Here is a 17,759-nt window from a genome sequence, read left to right as displayed (position 1 = left end):
TCTGGCAAAGCCTAAAAAATTTACTCTCGTCCCTTTAACAGAAAAGGTCTCCAGATCCTCTGTAAAATGCACCAAGTGGCACCACAGTCTATTGGACACTCAGAGTGTGTGTCTGCTGCTCAGAACGTTACAGCCTTTGTGCTCATCTGCAGACTTCATGCTTACAATTATCTAGTTGTGTTTGTTCCCACACTAGTATGTTTGTACTAGTCACTTTACTACTTTGTGCTATATTTGCACTAATTACTTTAATTATACAATCACACAATATGTTAGCAGGTAAAATATGAGTATGAAAGAGAAGTCTCAATTTTTCCCTAAGAATACTAAGTTGAAAGCTTTGGAGAGTGTTGATAGAAGTTGAGAAAAAACAACTGTCGTCAAATTAGATGCAGGTGAGATAGCTAAATACATTGGGAGAATATTATAAAAGTCTAGAAATATTCTGCATACAAACTGCTTCATACATGTCTTGGTTTTCTCTCTACCTAACCTGAAACTAGAAACTGTAGACAGTGCAAATAAATGGCAAATAAATGTACATTTATATACGAAGGTTAAATTAAGCAGTTAAAGAATCTATGTATTTATTTACAATTCCTGACCTGAATTGCCATCTTGATAACCAGACCAACTGACAGGTAGTGGGTGACAGGTAAATGGGTTTCTTTTGGAAATTAAACACCAGGCAGAGAATGAAGCACTCAAACTCAAACTGAAACCATTCCAATTCAAGTCTCAAGTCTCTTCATGGCTTCACAAATTGTGAAGAAAAAGTAAAAACTTCTTTTTCCTTTTATGGCTATGGCCAGTGACATAGAAGTTAACCAAAAGAGTTCAGTCGTGCTTCCGAACTGTGCTTGTTCTAGAAGTTTTGAGCCTAAGCCCTTCTCTGTGGAGTGTGAAAAACTCTGGACCAAGTCTCGGTTTGGTTCCAAATCTGCTAGGGGCTAACAAAAGCCAAGGACACAGAATTCTTTCTGGCACAAAGTTCTTGTTCCATTTAATTTTGTCAAATAATTGAATGGACAAATGTGTTGGGATTTTTTTTTTTTTTACACAATATCACATGGATAGAACTTTCGTCATTACTTTATGAAAGTATTCCTGGAAGAGAGCATGCATGTGTTTAAAGGTTGTAATAAAATCAGGGGTTGTTTTTTTTTTTTCCCTCAATAGTACACACTTTCATGGGTTGCACGTACCTTGGCTTTAGCTTCTACCTGAGCTCCGTCTTGCACCAGATACCTCACGACTTCGGCTTGACCAGATCGCGCTGCCATGTGCAACGCCGTTTCTCCTCTCTGGGGACAGGAGCCAAAGGTAATTAACTACAGGGTGGCATATTTTATTGCATAAAGGGAGGGTGGCATATTTTATTTGCATAAAGCTTACGATGGAGGGTTTTTTCTTTTCTTTTCTTTTTTTTTGGTAAAAAACAGTCACAAGCACTTCCTTACTGAAAATGAGGAAGGACAGGAAATTGAATACTCAAGAAGTTCACATCCACCTGATTCATGATAGAAGGGCTGGTGTAACACTGGGGAGCCCAGTCTCTGGCGGTATCAGAAGTGTGGCTCCATGTGGCCCCCGGAGGGCTTGACAGGTGAATGCTCACCAGAGCCAACCAAGCAGGAGAGGAAATGAGGGAAAGCGGCAGCCAGGAACCGCTCCACGACAGAGCCCCCCAGCCTTGCCCACAGTCGGGGGGCGGGGGGGGGCGCTGCTGCCTGACACGCGGAAGGCTTTGGTAGCCAGTAGCCGAGCAGGATGCCAGCCCTGGCAGGCCACATCGTCCTCTTTTTCAAAAGCAGTGGCAGTTTGGATATTTGCGTATACTTCTTAAGCCTGCCCCCCCCAAATCAGAATTGCACCCAGAACAAAACAAAAACCCAAATCTGCAAGGGCAACACAGACACACCTGCGGTCCAGACTCGGCTGCGGGCAGTTGGTTTGCTTTCTCTGCTTTACCTCAGCACACCAATATCCTAGTCTGCACATTATCCCACGGGGCCCTTTTCCTTGTCACTGGACTCCTCCAACCCAACCATTCCCCCATTTTCACCAAAAGAACTGAATTCAGATCATCTGTTCATTTATTTAATAAACAATTGAAAATATTTAAAAAAATGGATAGACAGAAACAAATAGTCACAGAAATCAAAGGATTCTCTCACACCACTGGCACCCACCCACAAATTCCTTTTCTAAATCAAGCCTTGCTTTACAGGATAGCCACCTCCCTAGCGGCATATACAAAGACACTTTCACGTGTAACTTGTTACTGTGTTTACTGGAAAAGCATCCGGGATAGAGTTTACTGTGTTATTCAGGGTTCTCTTAATGAAGGGAAATCTTCTCTCTCTGGCATTCGTTACAGAAAAGATTACCTGTCAGCTGAGAAGCTGGTCTGTATCTTGTGCATGTGCTGATCTGGGCTCCGGAAGACAGAGAGCCTTTCTGGAAGCCCACCATCAGGGGGAGTGTCCGGACCTTGTGGCTGGCCCTTGCTGTGCCAGCGTGTGGTTTATTTGATTGCTAATGCTGTGGTGCTCATGAGTCCAACCAGGTTCTTAGGCTCGTGGTCTGTTATGCTAATGACACTATGATGTCTAACTTAAAGTCCTGTAAGATAATGTTAAATGCCACACGCAGATCTAGGGTGAGAAGTCACTTCTCTGATACTTACTCTGAAATGAGTCTTATGCTTCTGCAGAGCAATGATTAGTGTGGGAAAACAATACCATCCAATGATCTATGAACATGGCTTTGCTGTAACCATGGCTTTGCTGTAACATGGTCAAGCACACTAATGAGAAAAATCTTTTTGATTTACTTGCAATTACGATAATGGTGATTCGAGGTGCTTCCTCAACATGAAACACTTACTAAATGCTTCTATTGTTAAAAAACAAAAAAATCTTCCGTTCTACCAAAGCTATTTCTTAGAGCATAATATCCAATAGTAACATATCTGTAAGGTCAATACACACAACCCATCCATAAGTCCTAATGTTTTGCGATCAGCGAGCGACTGAACAGATCTTGCCTTCGAAGTAAAGGAAAGCACAGGTATTCTTAAATTCTGTCTTTTAAGCAGTAAATACTAATTAATAAATAGTAATTAACCTGTTATAATAAAAAATAAGTAAATAACAATCTTCACCAGTTTCTGAAATACTCCTAATTGGACCTTCTTTCTTAGAAGGATACTTACCACATTGGTGGTGTTTGGAGAGGCTCCATGATGCATTAGTTGTGATACGATATTTACATGCCCCATGAAGGCAGCAACATGGATTGGGGTAAGGCCCGACTAGGAAGAAAAGAGGGAAATGCTGGTTTGTGATCTTATCATAAAAAGGTTTTGTCTGCCTGCCTCCCTGCCTGCCCTCCACCCACCCACCTTAATATAACCACTTGAGTGATCAGATCAAAGACACTAGGGCCCTGCCTATTATTGGCATAGATTCAGATTCAATGAGATAAACACATCAGGACATGATCATCATTTCCTTAAAGCAGGCTCGGTGATTATGAAAGACCTATGCCATATCCACTAAAGAAGAAAGAATTCATATATTTTATAAAGATCAATTAGAAAATATTAGAGAAAAATGACTTAAAGTTTTTTTTCCCTTTGCCACCAAACCTTCTTTATCCATATAACTGTGTATGTGTGCGTGTGTGTGTATGTGTGTGTGTCTAAGGTGGGTACTTAATGCCAACCTTCTAATAAATGAGCAAATCAGCATTAAAGCTTTAATCATTCAGTTTTTTAATTTTATGAATATTATAAATTAAGGTGACATAATTAAGGCAAATAATACAATGGTCACTAGACTAGACTTTAAATATTGTATGTCTCTAATCCTACACACACAGACACACGGCCATAACACTTGTGCTTTGTACGTGAAATGATGCCATTTATAATTTTTTAGAATTTCATTCTACTTGCAACATGAACATCATTTGGTAAAAATATTTAACACGGCTAGAAAAAGCTGTTGTTTTTTTTTTTTAAAGAGAGTGAGAAGGAGATACCAATCTCAAGAGAAATTTGAGAAATGTCAAAAAAATATGTGAAAGGAACTCTGCCGAATAATACTGAGGTAAAAGGCAGAAGAGAAAGAATTCCGGTTGCCCCACCTTCAGGTAGTTGGCAACCGAGGGAACCGGGGAAACGCTCTGTGTTGTAACTTGGCACTTTTCTCCATCAGCAGGGGGAGTCCTTAGAACACGTGCAGGGCCAAGCCCTCTTCTCCATCTGCCCTGCCTTTGGGAGCTCTGAGGGAGTACAGGACTGGCAACAGCTCCTTCTCAGGGGCTGACATCTCTGGATATTTATTCAAACATCAGTCAAAAAAATTTGATCGCAGAGCCCACTCTGACTTTAAAAATGGTTGCTGCACACTGCGAATAAGCTTTTAAAACCACAGGTGCCATAATAAAGCCGTAAGAGTGAAGAAAGAATAAAGCAGTAGTAATATTTTCAACCATTTAATCATTTTAAAATTGTGTCACAAATCAAGGCAAATATTTCATTTGCAGATAAGAAACTCGGGCAAAGTAACAGTCACTAAGCTAGATCTCAAACTTTCTATTTGCTTCCAATGCTACAGTCTTTACTGATGCATTCAACACACCTTTACTGAACGGCCTACACTGTGTTGCTGGCATCTACAGACCAGTGGGGCTCAGCCTGTGCCCATGGAGCCTGGACTCTCTGGGGGCAGGAGAGCAGCTAGGTCATACGTGCTTTGATGGGAAGAGGCAGTCTGCAGGGGAGCTCCTAGACTAGGCCAGGGGTGAGGGATTTCCTGGAGAAGGTGGTCCCCGATTCCGTCCTGGCGGGTGTGTAGGATTGGCCGAGCAAAGCGGGGGTGACACATGGAGGGTGCAGAGATAGGGAGGTGAATGAAAGGGTGTCCAGTCTGGGAAGTGTCATGGCTGGCATCTGGGGAGACCAGAGTGCTGGGGGTGGAGTAGGGATGGGGAGTCCGGAGGGGGCAGGGGTGGCTGAGCCTGGTTTGCTGTCTTGCAGGCTCAGCACTGGTCCTGGTGGAACATTCCTCTAAGTTCCATGTCAGTTTGTACAAAAGAAACCTAGAGCTAGTCCTTTATTAACTTCAGCAACTCTGTGTGTCGTTCATTCTGAATTTTGAGAGAGAGAAGTGTTCAGTTTACAAACACCCAGAGGTTGGAGTATACAGAGTTTTTCCACCTTGGCAAAGTTGACATTATGCACCAGATAATTCTTTGTTGTAGAAGGCTGGCCTGTATACACTGTCAACTATTCAGTGGCATCTGGCCTCTAGTAGCACCACGTGGCTGTCACAACCGAAAATACCTCCAGATGTTGTCAGCTGCCCCCTGAGGGGCAAAATCACCCCCACTGAGAAGCGCTGCATGACAGGATTTCATGGAAATTATGCTTTCGGTGATGGTGCCACTCACCCCTGAGCATGAAGCATGTGTTTTGGATGATGTGTTTGCGCCCCCACCCCTACCCCCAGACTCCTGTCTGTTCTCCTCCGGACTGGCAGCCCCTTGGGTGAAGGGTCTACACAGTCATCAGTGGCAATCACACACACAGCACAACTAGCTGTTTGCTGAGGACGGCTCTGGGACTCCAGCTGTGAAGGTATACTCGGTGACCTGGTAAAGCCTAGAAATCCTACTTGCCTCACCTCGGTTACAGCTTGGATGGATGCACCGTGTTTCAGAAGGAGTTCCATGACTTTAATTCGATTCTTCTTGCAGGCAATATGAAGAGGAGTGAAGCCGTTCTGAAAGGGACAAAGACACAGAGGTACATGACCGCATTCCGTGGAAATACAATTCCTCCGAGTGTGCTAAAATGTGTGCGAAATGATGTTCTGTAAGGATTTGGAAGTAAATGACGCGATGAGGGGTTAAACAGAACACGGATTCTTCTCTGGAAGCGTAGGTAGTCGAGCTGCTCCTAGAAATCCACAGTACTCTGCTGATCACGAACAGGAAGTGAATTTTTGTCACAGCCTCTTGGTAGCTGAGGCAAAATGGTCATGCGTTTTTTTAGATTATTTTATTTTGGAATTCACTCTTCCAAATAATATGTCCCTCCCTCCTCCATCTCATTTCAAATACAGACTAAAAACAGCTGGGCCCAAACATTTGTCCTCACAACCCAAACTCTGCCAATGCCATTCAGCATTCTCTGCTGAATTTTAGGACAACTACAAGACTGGTTCTAGAATGTTTTCGTCCCTTCCAGTTTTAAGGTTCAAATAGGTGTTTACTCCAAGGAAGCAGGAAACAACCCAACATTATTTGGATCATTTGGTTTCACATTTAATCTAATAAAGGAGTCTGCTTTTTCACAAATTAGCTTCAAATCATACCGCTTGATCGAGACCACAGAGCATTTTTCAGTCGCCATAGAGAACTATAAAGTATCAGGGTCCACTATAAAAGCTTACGTCAAAGTCACCATAGGTGTTTCCACAGCCATTCTGAGACCGTTTACCTGGCCATAGTCCATCCCAGGATGACTGGCTCTAACCTCCACATGTTGTGAAATCTTCCAAGTCAGAGGAAAATGAGAGTGAATGTCCACACCCTGTTTTAAGGCTTTTTTTTTTCTTGTATGGAAAAATGAGTCATGACTGCTAATTTCTTTTCCTCCCTTCTCAGAATTCAAAGATATGCTTGATATACTGGGCAGGTCAACAGCTTTTGAAATACTGTTTCAGTAAAAACTTTTAGTGACAATGACAGGCTGGGGTCAGAGTGCTTCTCAGTCCTCATGTTTCCTGCCCCCAGAGTAGCAGAGGCACTGCGGGTCCGTTTGGGCAGGGAGACAATACCAGTTGGAAAGGAACAGCGATCCTTTCTAAATCAGTTGATCAGATGACAGCCTTTACCTTAAAATTGCTAGTCAATTTACATGTCTTCCCTACCATTTGGTGACTGATTTTTTCCTAAACATGGGTGTTTATTCTGAACTAAATTTAAACAGTTTACCAAATTAGGATTATTTATTTTTCCAAAGACAAAAACCCTATCTCATCAAGAAAATCAAATTATAATACAGCTACGGGTTAAAATAACAGATCATTTTAGGAGTTAAGACTACAAATGAGACCAAATTTTCATTTTTATCAATAGGAAAAGGAGATGACGGCCATATGTTAGCTTACATGGTAAACATAACACAAAATTTTAACTCACAAATTCCTAGACCACTAATGTGTAAGAGAAGGTTTTTTACCACCTTTCCTCATGTTTTTAGGTCTTGGAAAAAATTTTTAATTCATATAATTATAATTATACCCTCAGTAAGATAAGTGTGATCACTTCAGTCTTTTTTACACCTATAGTCTTTGGGTCTTACTTATGTAAGAGATTCACCAGTGCGACCATAAAGAGGTTAATGATTTAGCCCCATCAGCCTTGTTCACATCAGAAATAGGTTGTTTCTTTAAAGGATATTTGAAAAAAGTTGAGGGGAAGTACACTTTACTTAACTAGACCTTCTATTTTTACCTCCTCAAAGTAATCTCTTCTCATGCGGAGGTCGCACGTTGTCAGCAAGACAACACAGACTGGAGCTGTTGACTTAGCCACTCACCAGGGCTTTGGCATTGGGGTTCGCTTTCTTGTCCAGGAGGACCTTGGCGACTTTGTAATGCCCGCAGTGGGCAGCCACGTGGAGGGCAGTCAGGTAGTCATTGGTGACGTCGTCCACGGGCACGTTATGCTGGAGGAGAAGCTGGACGCAGTTCAAGTGATCCCCTTGTGTGGCCATGTGCAATGGAGACAATCCATTCTGGAACACATAAGAAAATCAGAGTTTATTGTTTAACCTTTTAAATACAAATGTCCTAAACATAAAATACAGCACAAATATGAGAAGATGAAAACCTAGTTTTTCCACACAGAAATACCTTTTCTTTTTTAAAAGGCTTTTTAAAAAGTTTTATTATCTAAATTCCAAGTAGTTAACATGTCATATTACTTTTAATTTTAAGTAAACTCTATACGACACACGAGATCAAAGATCAAAGTCACATGTTCTACCAACTAAGCCAGCCAGGCACCCTCTTTTTAAAAGGTTTTGATGATTGTTTTAAACTGTAGCTACTTTTAAACCTAGCCCTCTCACTTCTTTTATCAGTTGAAAACAAATTTTTCAAGATAATTTCTTTTCTGGTTTTAAAAATGGCGTGAATTGGGGTGCCTGGGTGGCTCAGTCAGTTAAACATTCAACTCTTGATCTCAGCTCAGGTCTTGATCTTGGGGTTGTGAGTTCAAGGCCTGTGCTGGGCTCCATGCTGGACGTGGAGCCTACTTTTTAAAAAAATGTGAATTGCATTAACGTCCATTATTTATCTTATTCCCAGGGAACTAAGATTCTTTTTTTTTCTTTTTTTTTTTTTTTAAAGATATTTAAGCAATCTCCATTCCCAACGTGGGCCTTGAAGCCACAATCCTGAGATCAAAAGTTGTATGCTCCACGGACTAAACCAGCCAGGCATCCCTGGAATTCTTAATATTTAAGAGTGAAAAGGATTAAAAAAAAAAAAAAAAAAAAAGCAAAAAGTAGATTGGTATTCATTGAACTGGCTTTTATTTTTCCTTACAAGTTACTAACACTTGCTATTCATATATTGATTTGATTAATAAAAGATCTGACTACAACAACACATTTCATTTCTTATCAATGTAGAAAGGAAATTTTTCCTCTTCCATCAGTCTGGTGCCCCCCTGTGTCTGTGATGAGGAAAGGCAAGGCACTGACCAACTCATCAACTAACGACTGCCTCCGTTTAAATCAACTGGGATCAATGACATAGTTAATCATGCGTGGTAGGAATAAGTCAAAAATTCTTTAAAGAGTTGTGAGAAGAAATGAAGAGGCTCAAAGGTAAGTAGAGCCTTAAAAGCAGGTTGGAGGGACATTTAGCATCCAGTACTTATTTCCCAATGAAGACAAAAATAAGGCATTAAGATGTCAGTCCTTTCACGCATGCTTTCTTCAAATATGGAGGCAAAGTGGAGGAGCCTGGGAAATTTCTAGAGAATCCAATTGTCAAGAGAGGCTCTGTTCATCACTGTAACATGGTTTAACATATCTGGGGGTGGGCAAGAAGCGAGTGGAAATTCAGTTTCCAAAACACTTGTCATCGGTGAACTTTGAAAATAATGATGTATTAAATAGGCACTGATGACTCCAGGATTTTTGAATAATCCTCTGGGCCAACTTATTTCCCGTAATTTATCTATTAATGACATAAAATAGTAGATCAAGATAGAAACAGTGCAAGCCTTCCACTAGCCGCTCTCATGGTACCATTCAACCACTGTGATATATTTCAACACAACACTAGTTGTGTTCCTTGCAAGTAAAATTTCATGGATTATAATTTCCCCAGATTGTGCGGCATATATAGAAAAATAAATATTCATGTAACTTTAAAGACTTCATACATGGTCCATCAGAATATTTCTGCTTAGGGGTGCCTGGGTGGCTCAGTGGGTTGGGCCTCTGCCTTCAGCTCAGTTCATGATCTCAGGGTCCTGGGATTGAGCCCCGCATCAGGCTCTATGCTCAGCACCCACCTGCCTCTCTGCCTACTTGTGATCTCTCTCTCTGTGTCAAATAAATAAATAAAATCTTAAAAAAAAAGAGAATATTTTTGCCTAAAAAATTCCACTCTAACATTCTAAATCAAAATAGACACTAACATGCAACAAAGGATGGGGACATTTCTCATTTGAGATCCTGCCACCCATGAGCACATGTACATCTCCTTTCCTCCCTGCCAAGACATTCCTTTGCTTTATGTTCTGAATGGTGAAGTAAACAAAGAAACAAAATCTCAGAGATCAAATGACAGTCGTGGAGAATCGAAATGGGAGGCAGTGCCAACAAAAGAAGAAAATTCTCTAACGATACACAAAATAACAATATATGAGTAGGTAACTTATAAGTCATTGGAGAAGGAGGAGAAGAAAGTAAAGACCGTCTGCCCTGGGAAGAGGGGTCTTATTACAGACTGCCCCCTCATAAAGCTGAACATACAAATCCAACGCGACGGCTTTTCTTAGCTCAGAAAGATGAAAGTCTTGAGGAATTAGACAGATGGCCTTAAAGTCAGAAACGCATTCATTCACTTAACATTCATTCAGGAAATGTTTCTGGGAGGTCTACTATGTGCCAGACACTAATTTAGGGGCTTGGGATACCACACCGAAGGAGGCAAAGTCCTTGCTTTCATTTTACCAAGGAGAGAGAGAAGTACACAGGAAGAGAAGCTAACAAGGAGGCCTCTGTGAGAACAAAACACTGGAGTTAGAAAATGGGTAGAGACCGCAGAGATCTGGAACAAGCTGAGGAAACTCCATCTACGGGCACAGGACGTGAGGGTAAACCTGGTGCATTCTGGAAAGTGGCAGCAGGCCAGCTGGCTAGAAGACGGTAGGAAGCAGAACAAGAGGAAAGGCAGGGAGGTGGTCAGACGCTGGTCAGGAATTTATTGGGGCAGGAGGCTCCTTCTGAACAAACACGGTCGATGTGACCTAAACATATCCATCTTTTCCCAAACTCTGAAGCAATTTGAAAGATAAATTCCACAAGGGCATGGATGCACACACCCCCAAAACACACAGGAAAGGAAATAAAAACAGGTGTGATGTCTATACATTTTAGAATTTGAAAAGAGGCTTTAGTGGGTTAACACATCCCGCAGAAGAGAGAAGGCAGAATGTTAAGCGTCTGCGGAAGGGTACATCAGCGGTGTTACTGGTTAATGTTTAACAATGACAGCTCTTTGAAAAAGAAAAACCCCAATATGTGGCCTTTGCCAATCCCCATGGTGCTAAGAACCCCACTATGACTGATTTCGAGCCATCAACATGATGTCACTGAATATAGAACTGGAAAAAGATGTACACGATAGGCTCAATGATGTGGATCCAACCCACCGGGTAAAATAGAGACAGGTCATTGATTTCTCAGATGCCCCAAAGGCAGGGCAGATGGAAACATGACACAACTTGGAAGATAAAGATGAGGCTTGGAGTCAAAAGTAGGATTGGTTCACCTGTGTATGGAGCTGTCAGGTTTCCAGGTCCTTTGGACCCAGCAAAGCAAGAGAATTGCCCCTTGTTCTATATAGGAAATCAGGAGTTTCATCTCTGGAGAAACTGAAGCAGAGCGATTCTGGATGCAGGAGCCCGGGCACTGGCAGAGTTGAGGCTCTAGACAGACACCAGGTGCTCACAGAAAAAGGAAGGCTGGCATGGGTGTCAAGAGTGTGGTCTCTCCAGTTAGACTGCCTGGGTTCAAATCCTTGTTCTGCCATGAGCTGAGCTCTCCTAAAAAAGTTATTTTAATTCTTTGGGTCTCAGTCACCTCATCTATAAAAAGGGCCTAACAGTAAAACTGGTGCCTCATTGTGAGGATTCAATGGGTCCACATATGTAAAGGGCTTAGACACCACCTAAGTATTTGTTATCACTATTGTGATTGATGTATGCATAGAGAACTAGGAGAATGACAGCCCCCTTTCCTTTTTCTTACTCGGAATGTACTGACACAGCTTCTACACTGTAAAACATTGGCAGATTCGTCTCTCAAAAAAACTGAACTTGCCAGAAAAGAAGGGCAACTAACCGTGACATGGGGGGACATGTACGGCCCACCACCAGTGGAGCCCTGCCTACACTTGCATAGAGTTCCCACTCAAATGTTAGTGCCTGACACTGATGGTGGGGTACAGACATCTGTGGGAAACCCCAACATGAAAGAGAGAGCCAAAACCAACACAGAGAAGAAAGAAATTGTAAGGAATAAGAGACAGAAGAGAGGAAGGAAAAAATTAAAGGGAAATTATCTGGGGTGTTCTCAGAAAAGTAATAGACTATATTGCATCCAGTAAACAAGAACTGGATGCTTTAAGAAAAGAAGTTATCAGAGAACAAGAAAATGTTCTTGACCATTATAAGCACAGAAGAAAAAAAAAATCAAGGAAATATCTTGGAAAGAAAGAAAAGACCATGAGATGAGCAAAAGGGAGAAAAGACTGAGACAGCAATTTTATTTTTAGCTATGCCTTATTGTTTTGATGAAATGAAAATTAATGTTGATGAGAACAAGGGTTTTTAGGCAGGAGGTGACATGGTTTGGTTGACATGATCTGGCTACATTGACTGTTGTGCACTGGGAATGGGGTTGGAGAGGACCACGGCGGGACGGACGCACCAGTAAGGAAGCTGTTGCAGGATCCAGCTAGAGGTGAGGTGGCTCAAAAGAAAGCAGTAGAGGTGGGAAAAAGATAGATACAGACTTCTTGAAAGGACAAAGCAGAACCAGAAGGGCTTAGATGAGAAGCACTCAAAAGGCCAAGGTGTCATCACATACAATGAAATACTGCGGCTGTTTCACACTGTTGGTAACACCTCGCTTGGTTACTAAGGTAAACCCTGCATTTCAAATGAGTGAGGCAATTGTTCAGACCACCTCGACCCTGGTCCATCTCCACTAGGGCTGTTGAGGAAACACCAACCCTAGTAATTCGCATAGAGTAGTAACATGTGTTTTTGTTGTTTTGATGACATTTAGAAGTAAGCCTCTTTATAAAGCTTAATGCAGCTTCCAAATATCACTGATCAGATTAATAAAAATTGTGGGACCCAGGTGTTCCGTATGTCTCGAAATTTATTTACAAATATTCTCTTATTAAATAGTGTCAAAGGCTTTATCATAAAAATCCAGAAGACATTTTGTAAGACATTCGTTTTGGGGCAATCATCATGCATTCTTTTTGCATATGTCAACTTCGCCAAAGGCCCAAGCAAGATGCCATCTTTCCAAAGTTTCCAGCCTTTATCAGTTTAATGATATCCTCTTTAATAATCTGTAAGCCCTCAAGAAATAAACCAAAGGGCGGGACAAAGAGAGCCAGCCCCCAGACTTCTGAGACTATGGATCTTATATTTTCTTTCACAAATAAGCAATCATTGCTGAGCTACGAAAATACCATAGAATAAGATCAAGCAGTGAGTGTTCCCGAAATAAAGCAAAAACAAGCAACACATACAAAGATGACCTTGTAGCAGGGAGCACTCCTTCAAAAGGCTTTATAAATCCAAACTAATGTTTAGGTTCTCCAAAGATCCGAACTAGGCTACTCCTCACTGCTACGTTGGAACGGTATCATTTTTCTATGATTCAAAGGCAGTAATATAAGCTCAACAGGCAGTAAAGGCATGTAAAGTGAAATACAGTCCACGCCCCAAAACTTGGGAAGCAATTACCTTGGTTTTTGAAAGAATGGGGGCAGCTCGATCGAGCAGCATTTCCACCACCTGCTCATGGCCGCTCCTTGCTCCACAGTGCAGGGGCGTCAGACCGTCCTGAGGAACAAAGGCAACATCTTCAGTTAGATTCGATGGGAAACTCCATAAATGCAGTGTACTTCCACAGGATTCAGTGCGACATCCAACATGTTGTTGACCTGGGACTTTCAAACATTTACTCACATATCTCAAAATAATTTCCTATTCCTAAGCAGAGAACTAAATTTTTCAAAAGTTTAAGCAGTTGTAAAATGCATAATTTCTCACATATTAGAATACTCACCATTAAAAATACGATTGTTTCACTACTCTTTCCATATCCAATGGAACTGACATACCATAAGTAATTTGATAACCACCATTTAAAAGAGTAAAAAATAAACTTTTATTATAGAAATATGGTTTTTTAAAGATCAACCTCATTTTATTTTCTTTTAAATTTAAGTTCAATTAGCCAACATAGAGTACATCATTAGTTTCAGATGTAGAGTTCAATAATTCATGAGTTGCATGTAACTCCCACTCTCATCACATCACGTGCCCTCCTTAACATCCACCACCCAACTACCCCATCCCTCACCCACCAACCCTCCAGCAACCCTCAGTTTGTTTCCTATAGTTAAGAATTTCTCATGGTTTGTCTCCCTCTCAGGTTGCTTCCCATTCAGTTTTCCCTTCCTTTCCTGTGATCCACTGCACTATTTCTTATATTCCACATATGAGTGAAACCATATGATAAATGTCTTTCTCTGACTGAATTATTTCCCTCAGCATAATACCCTCCAATTCCATCCATCTTAATGTAAATGCTAAGTATTGATCCTTTCCGATGGCTGAGTAATATTCCATTGGATATATGGACCACATCTTCTTTATCCATTCATCTGTCAACGGACATGAAGGTTCTTTCCATAGTTTGACTATTGTGGACACTGCTGCTATGAATATTGAGGTGCATGTGCCTCTTTGAATCTTTACATTTGTATCTTTGGGGTAAATATCTAGTAGTAAAACTGCTGAGTCGTAGGATAGCTGTATTTTTAACCTCTGGAGGAAACGCCACAGTTTTCCAGAGTGGCTCCAACAGTCTGCATTCCCACCAACAGTGTCGAAGGGTTTCTCTTCCTCCACACCCTCACCAACATTTGTTGTCTCTTTGTGTTTTTGATTCTAGCCATTCTGACAGGTGTGAGATGATATCTCATTTTAGTTTTGATTAGCATTTTCCTGATGATGAGCGATGTTGGGCATCTTTTCATGTGTCTGTTGGCCAACTGGATGTCTTCTTTGTAGAAATGTCCGTTCATGTCTTCTCCCATTTTTTAATTGTATTATTTGTTTTCTGGTGTTGAGGTATAAATTCTTTGTATATTTTGGATACTAACCCTTGATCAGAGGTGTCATTTACATTTTCTCCCATTCATTAGGTTGACTTTTAGTTTTGTTGTTTACTTTTCTATGCAGAAGCTTGTTATTTTGATGTAGGTCCAACAGTTTATTTTTGCTCTTGTTTTCCTTGGCCAGGTGATGTATCTAGAAAAATGTTGCTATGGCTAATGTCAGAGAAATCATTGCCTGTGCTCTCTTCCAGGTTTCCATGGTTCCAGGTCTCACATTTATGTCCTTAATTTTTTAGTTTATTTCTGTGTATGGTATAAGGAAGTAGTCCAGGTTCATTCTTCTGTATGTAGCTATCCAGTTTTTCCAAAACTATTTGTTGAAGAGATTTTTCCCACTGCATATTCTTGCCTCCTTTGTCAAAGATGAATTGACCATATAATTACGGGTTTATTTATGGGCTCTCTGTTCTGTTCCATTGATATATGTGTCTATTTTGGTGCCAGTATCATACTGTTGTGATTACTACAGCTTTGTAGAATATCTTGAAATCTGGGATTGTGATGTCTCCATTTTTTTTTTTTTTCAAGATTACTTTGGCTATTCGAGGTCTTTTGTGGTTCCAGACAAATGTTAGAATTGTTTGCTCTAGTGAAAAATGCTGTTGGTATCTTGATAGGTACTGTGTTAAACCTGTAGATTGCTTTGGGTAATACGGACATTTTAACAATATTTGTTCTTCCAATCCATGAGCATGGAATATCTTTCCATTTATTTGTATTGTCTTCAATTTATTTCATCCGTGTTTTATAGTTTTCAGAGTACAGATCTTTCACCTTCTTGGTTAAGTTTATCCCCAGGCATTTTATTATTTTTGGTACAAACACCATCCCAATGTTTGTTTTTATCAATGTTAGTGCTGAGACATCTAATCTGCTTAAGTAGATGGACTTTGTTAAAGCAGTGTCACTAATTCTTTGAACTCCTGAATTACATGCCAAAATCGCCTAATAATCTTTCACTGAAGATTTTTTTCAATGATGCATCATAATACAACTCCTTTAGGTCCTTCATTTTTGTTAGCAGCAGCAGGATTTCTAACCATCCAATGAGTGGAAGAATTTGTTATTCAGTCATTAGAGTCACACCGTTGTGAACATGACACTGATATCCTGAACTCTTTGCCTTGCTTCACTCTGTCCCCCTTTGTCCCCAGGTTTTGCACCCTGGGGCCAGGTGTGTGAGAGTTAGTTAGGTCTTTCTTTAGTGCTAGGGTAGAAGGACTGTTGTACTACAGGTTCGGTGGGAAAGCCCGGGAGCTGAGGAGTGGAAAGTTATTCACTTAAAACTATCTAAGTGGCCCCAAACTCTATGGAGAGTTTTTACACACCCACCTTAGGTGTTTCCCAACTTGAAGATTCCCATGGTTGACAATGCCTACCCAAAAGACAGTCACATTTTAAGACACATCAGAATGTAATTCAGTGTGTTCAAATCACTTTCTAGATTGTATGAGCAGATCTTGAAAATAACTAATTATCCTAATGTATATTTGGTGAGGTACAATCCTATTTCTAATCTACCAGTCACATCCCAGAATTAACAGTCCTTAAAAAATGAAATTTGAATCACAAGCATTGCATGACCTCATTTGATCATGCTGTGAGCACGTTTAAATATTCTGCCTTTTATGCTGATTTAAAACATTTGCTCTTATAAACCAAAGTAAAGCAATGTATAGACTTTTAAGTTGGAAACAGCATTTTGCTAATAAAAACAGATGAAAAAATAAAAATCACTATAATGTCCAAGTGTCTTCCCAATAACGTAAAACCTGAAAATATCTGAAGGAGAAATAATCATTACCTCTATCCTCTACCACACACACAGAAACATTCCACACAGACCCAGTCATATTTTATGAACTGAAAGTTCAAATCTGTTTCTTTCATTTTCGCATAAGTAGATTCTAAGACACGAGAGGTGACGAATCTGTGCAGACGTGTTCAAACTAAGGTCACACAGAAAAAATAATTATTTTAGCCCAACTCATTTATCTTTGAAGATTACCTTCCCCCATACAAACTCCTACACACTGAACGCAAAGTGTCTGGCTCGCTAAGTGCAAAATCTCGACTCCTCGATCCTTTGAAACATACTGTTCCTTACAGATGTACATTTTTGCCCATTTCATTTTTTTTTCAAGTTTTAATTATGGAAAATTTCAAACCTATTTCAGACTAAAGCAGACTGAACAGGGTAATTAGTCTCTTGGTGTGTGGTGCTCGGCGTCAGCCGTCACCTTCCTGATCAAGCTTGATTCTTCCACGTCCCTGACCTTTTCTCTTCTCTTAGATCATTGTGAAGCCAATCCAAGCTTGAAACCATCTGATCCTCACAACTACGCCGATACAGAAGGCACAATCTTCATGTGATACATGAAGACTCGGAGGGTTCCAACAGGTTCAATGACTCATCCAAGGCGGCACAGGCTGACTGCGGAACTAGGCCAGACGGTGCGGGACAGACAAGGCATGTCTTGGGAGGATTTATTCTGACAAAGCCCCTCTGCTCAAACTTCCAGCCACCCTGAACCTTCCTTTATCTACATTCTGCAGCTGCTGCCTCTGATCTCTGGTGTTTATTTATTAAAAACTCATCGACTCCAGAGACGCGGCTGGGGAAAGTAATTTTTTCATCAGCACAAGAGCTATGAAGTGCCATTGTCCCCAGCCATTGTTCCTGTTATCACCTGGTTTCAATGATCAAGTCAGCTGCTTCCCCAGGGTTGAGATCTTCAGTTCCCAGCTAACTGCAAAGATCGACCTGAAGCACGGCTCTTTTCAACTGGACTTTGACTTGCAGTATTTTTAACATTGACCGTGAGTAGCTAACTCCTTTGGATCTTCTGCAAATTTGCTCTGCAACTTTTTAAAAGTGCAGGACTTCAAACAGCCAGGATTCCGGCAGGAGAGCTGCCTCATCAGGGAGCCGTACAAGATGTCATGACTGCCCGGCCCGGCTGCGGGGACATTCACAGATCAGTGGAGAGCTGGTGCCCAGAGTTAATGCAA

General features: G+C 41.0%; 1 protein-coding gene across 1 annotated transcript in view; it reads right to left on the bottom strand.

Moving 5' to 3' along the window:
• The window catches only part of ANK3 (ankyrin 3), a gene marked incomplete at its 5' end in the record, with an annotated part of 330,132 nt that overhangs the window by 149,793 nt on the left and 162,580 nt on the right, over positions 1–17,759 (bottom strand). The window contains 5 exons of the mRNA XM_080822938.1: positions 1,206–1,304; positions 3,218–3,316; positions 5,694–5,792; positions 7,616–7,813; positions 13,306–13,404. Coding sequence (XP_080679064.1) covers positions 1,206–1,304; positions 3,218–3,316; positions 5,694–5,792; positions 7,616–7,813; positions 13,306–13,404 — 594 coding nt within the window. The remainder of the gene's footprint in view (positions 1–1,205; positions 1,305–3,217; positions 3,317–5,693; positions 5,793–7,615; positions 7,814–13,305; positions 13,405–17,759) is intronic.

Source organism: Martes martes (genome assembly GCF_963455335.1).
Source record: "Martes martes genome assembly, chromosome: 14".
In the NCBI taxonomy this organism is placed as follows: domain Eukaryota; kingdom Metazoa; phylum Chordata; class Mammalia; order Carnivora; family Mustelidae; genus Martes; species Martes martes.
The sequence above is the reverse complement of the archived record's forward strand: the minus strand, read 5'-3'. Positions and strand labels throughout refer to the sequence as shown.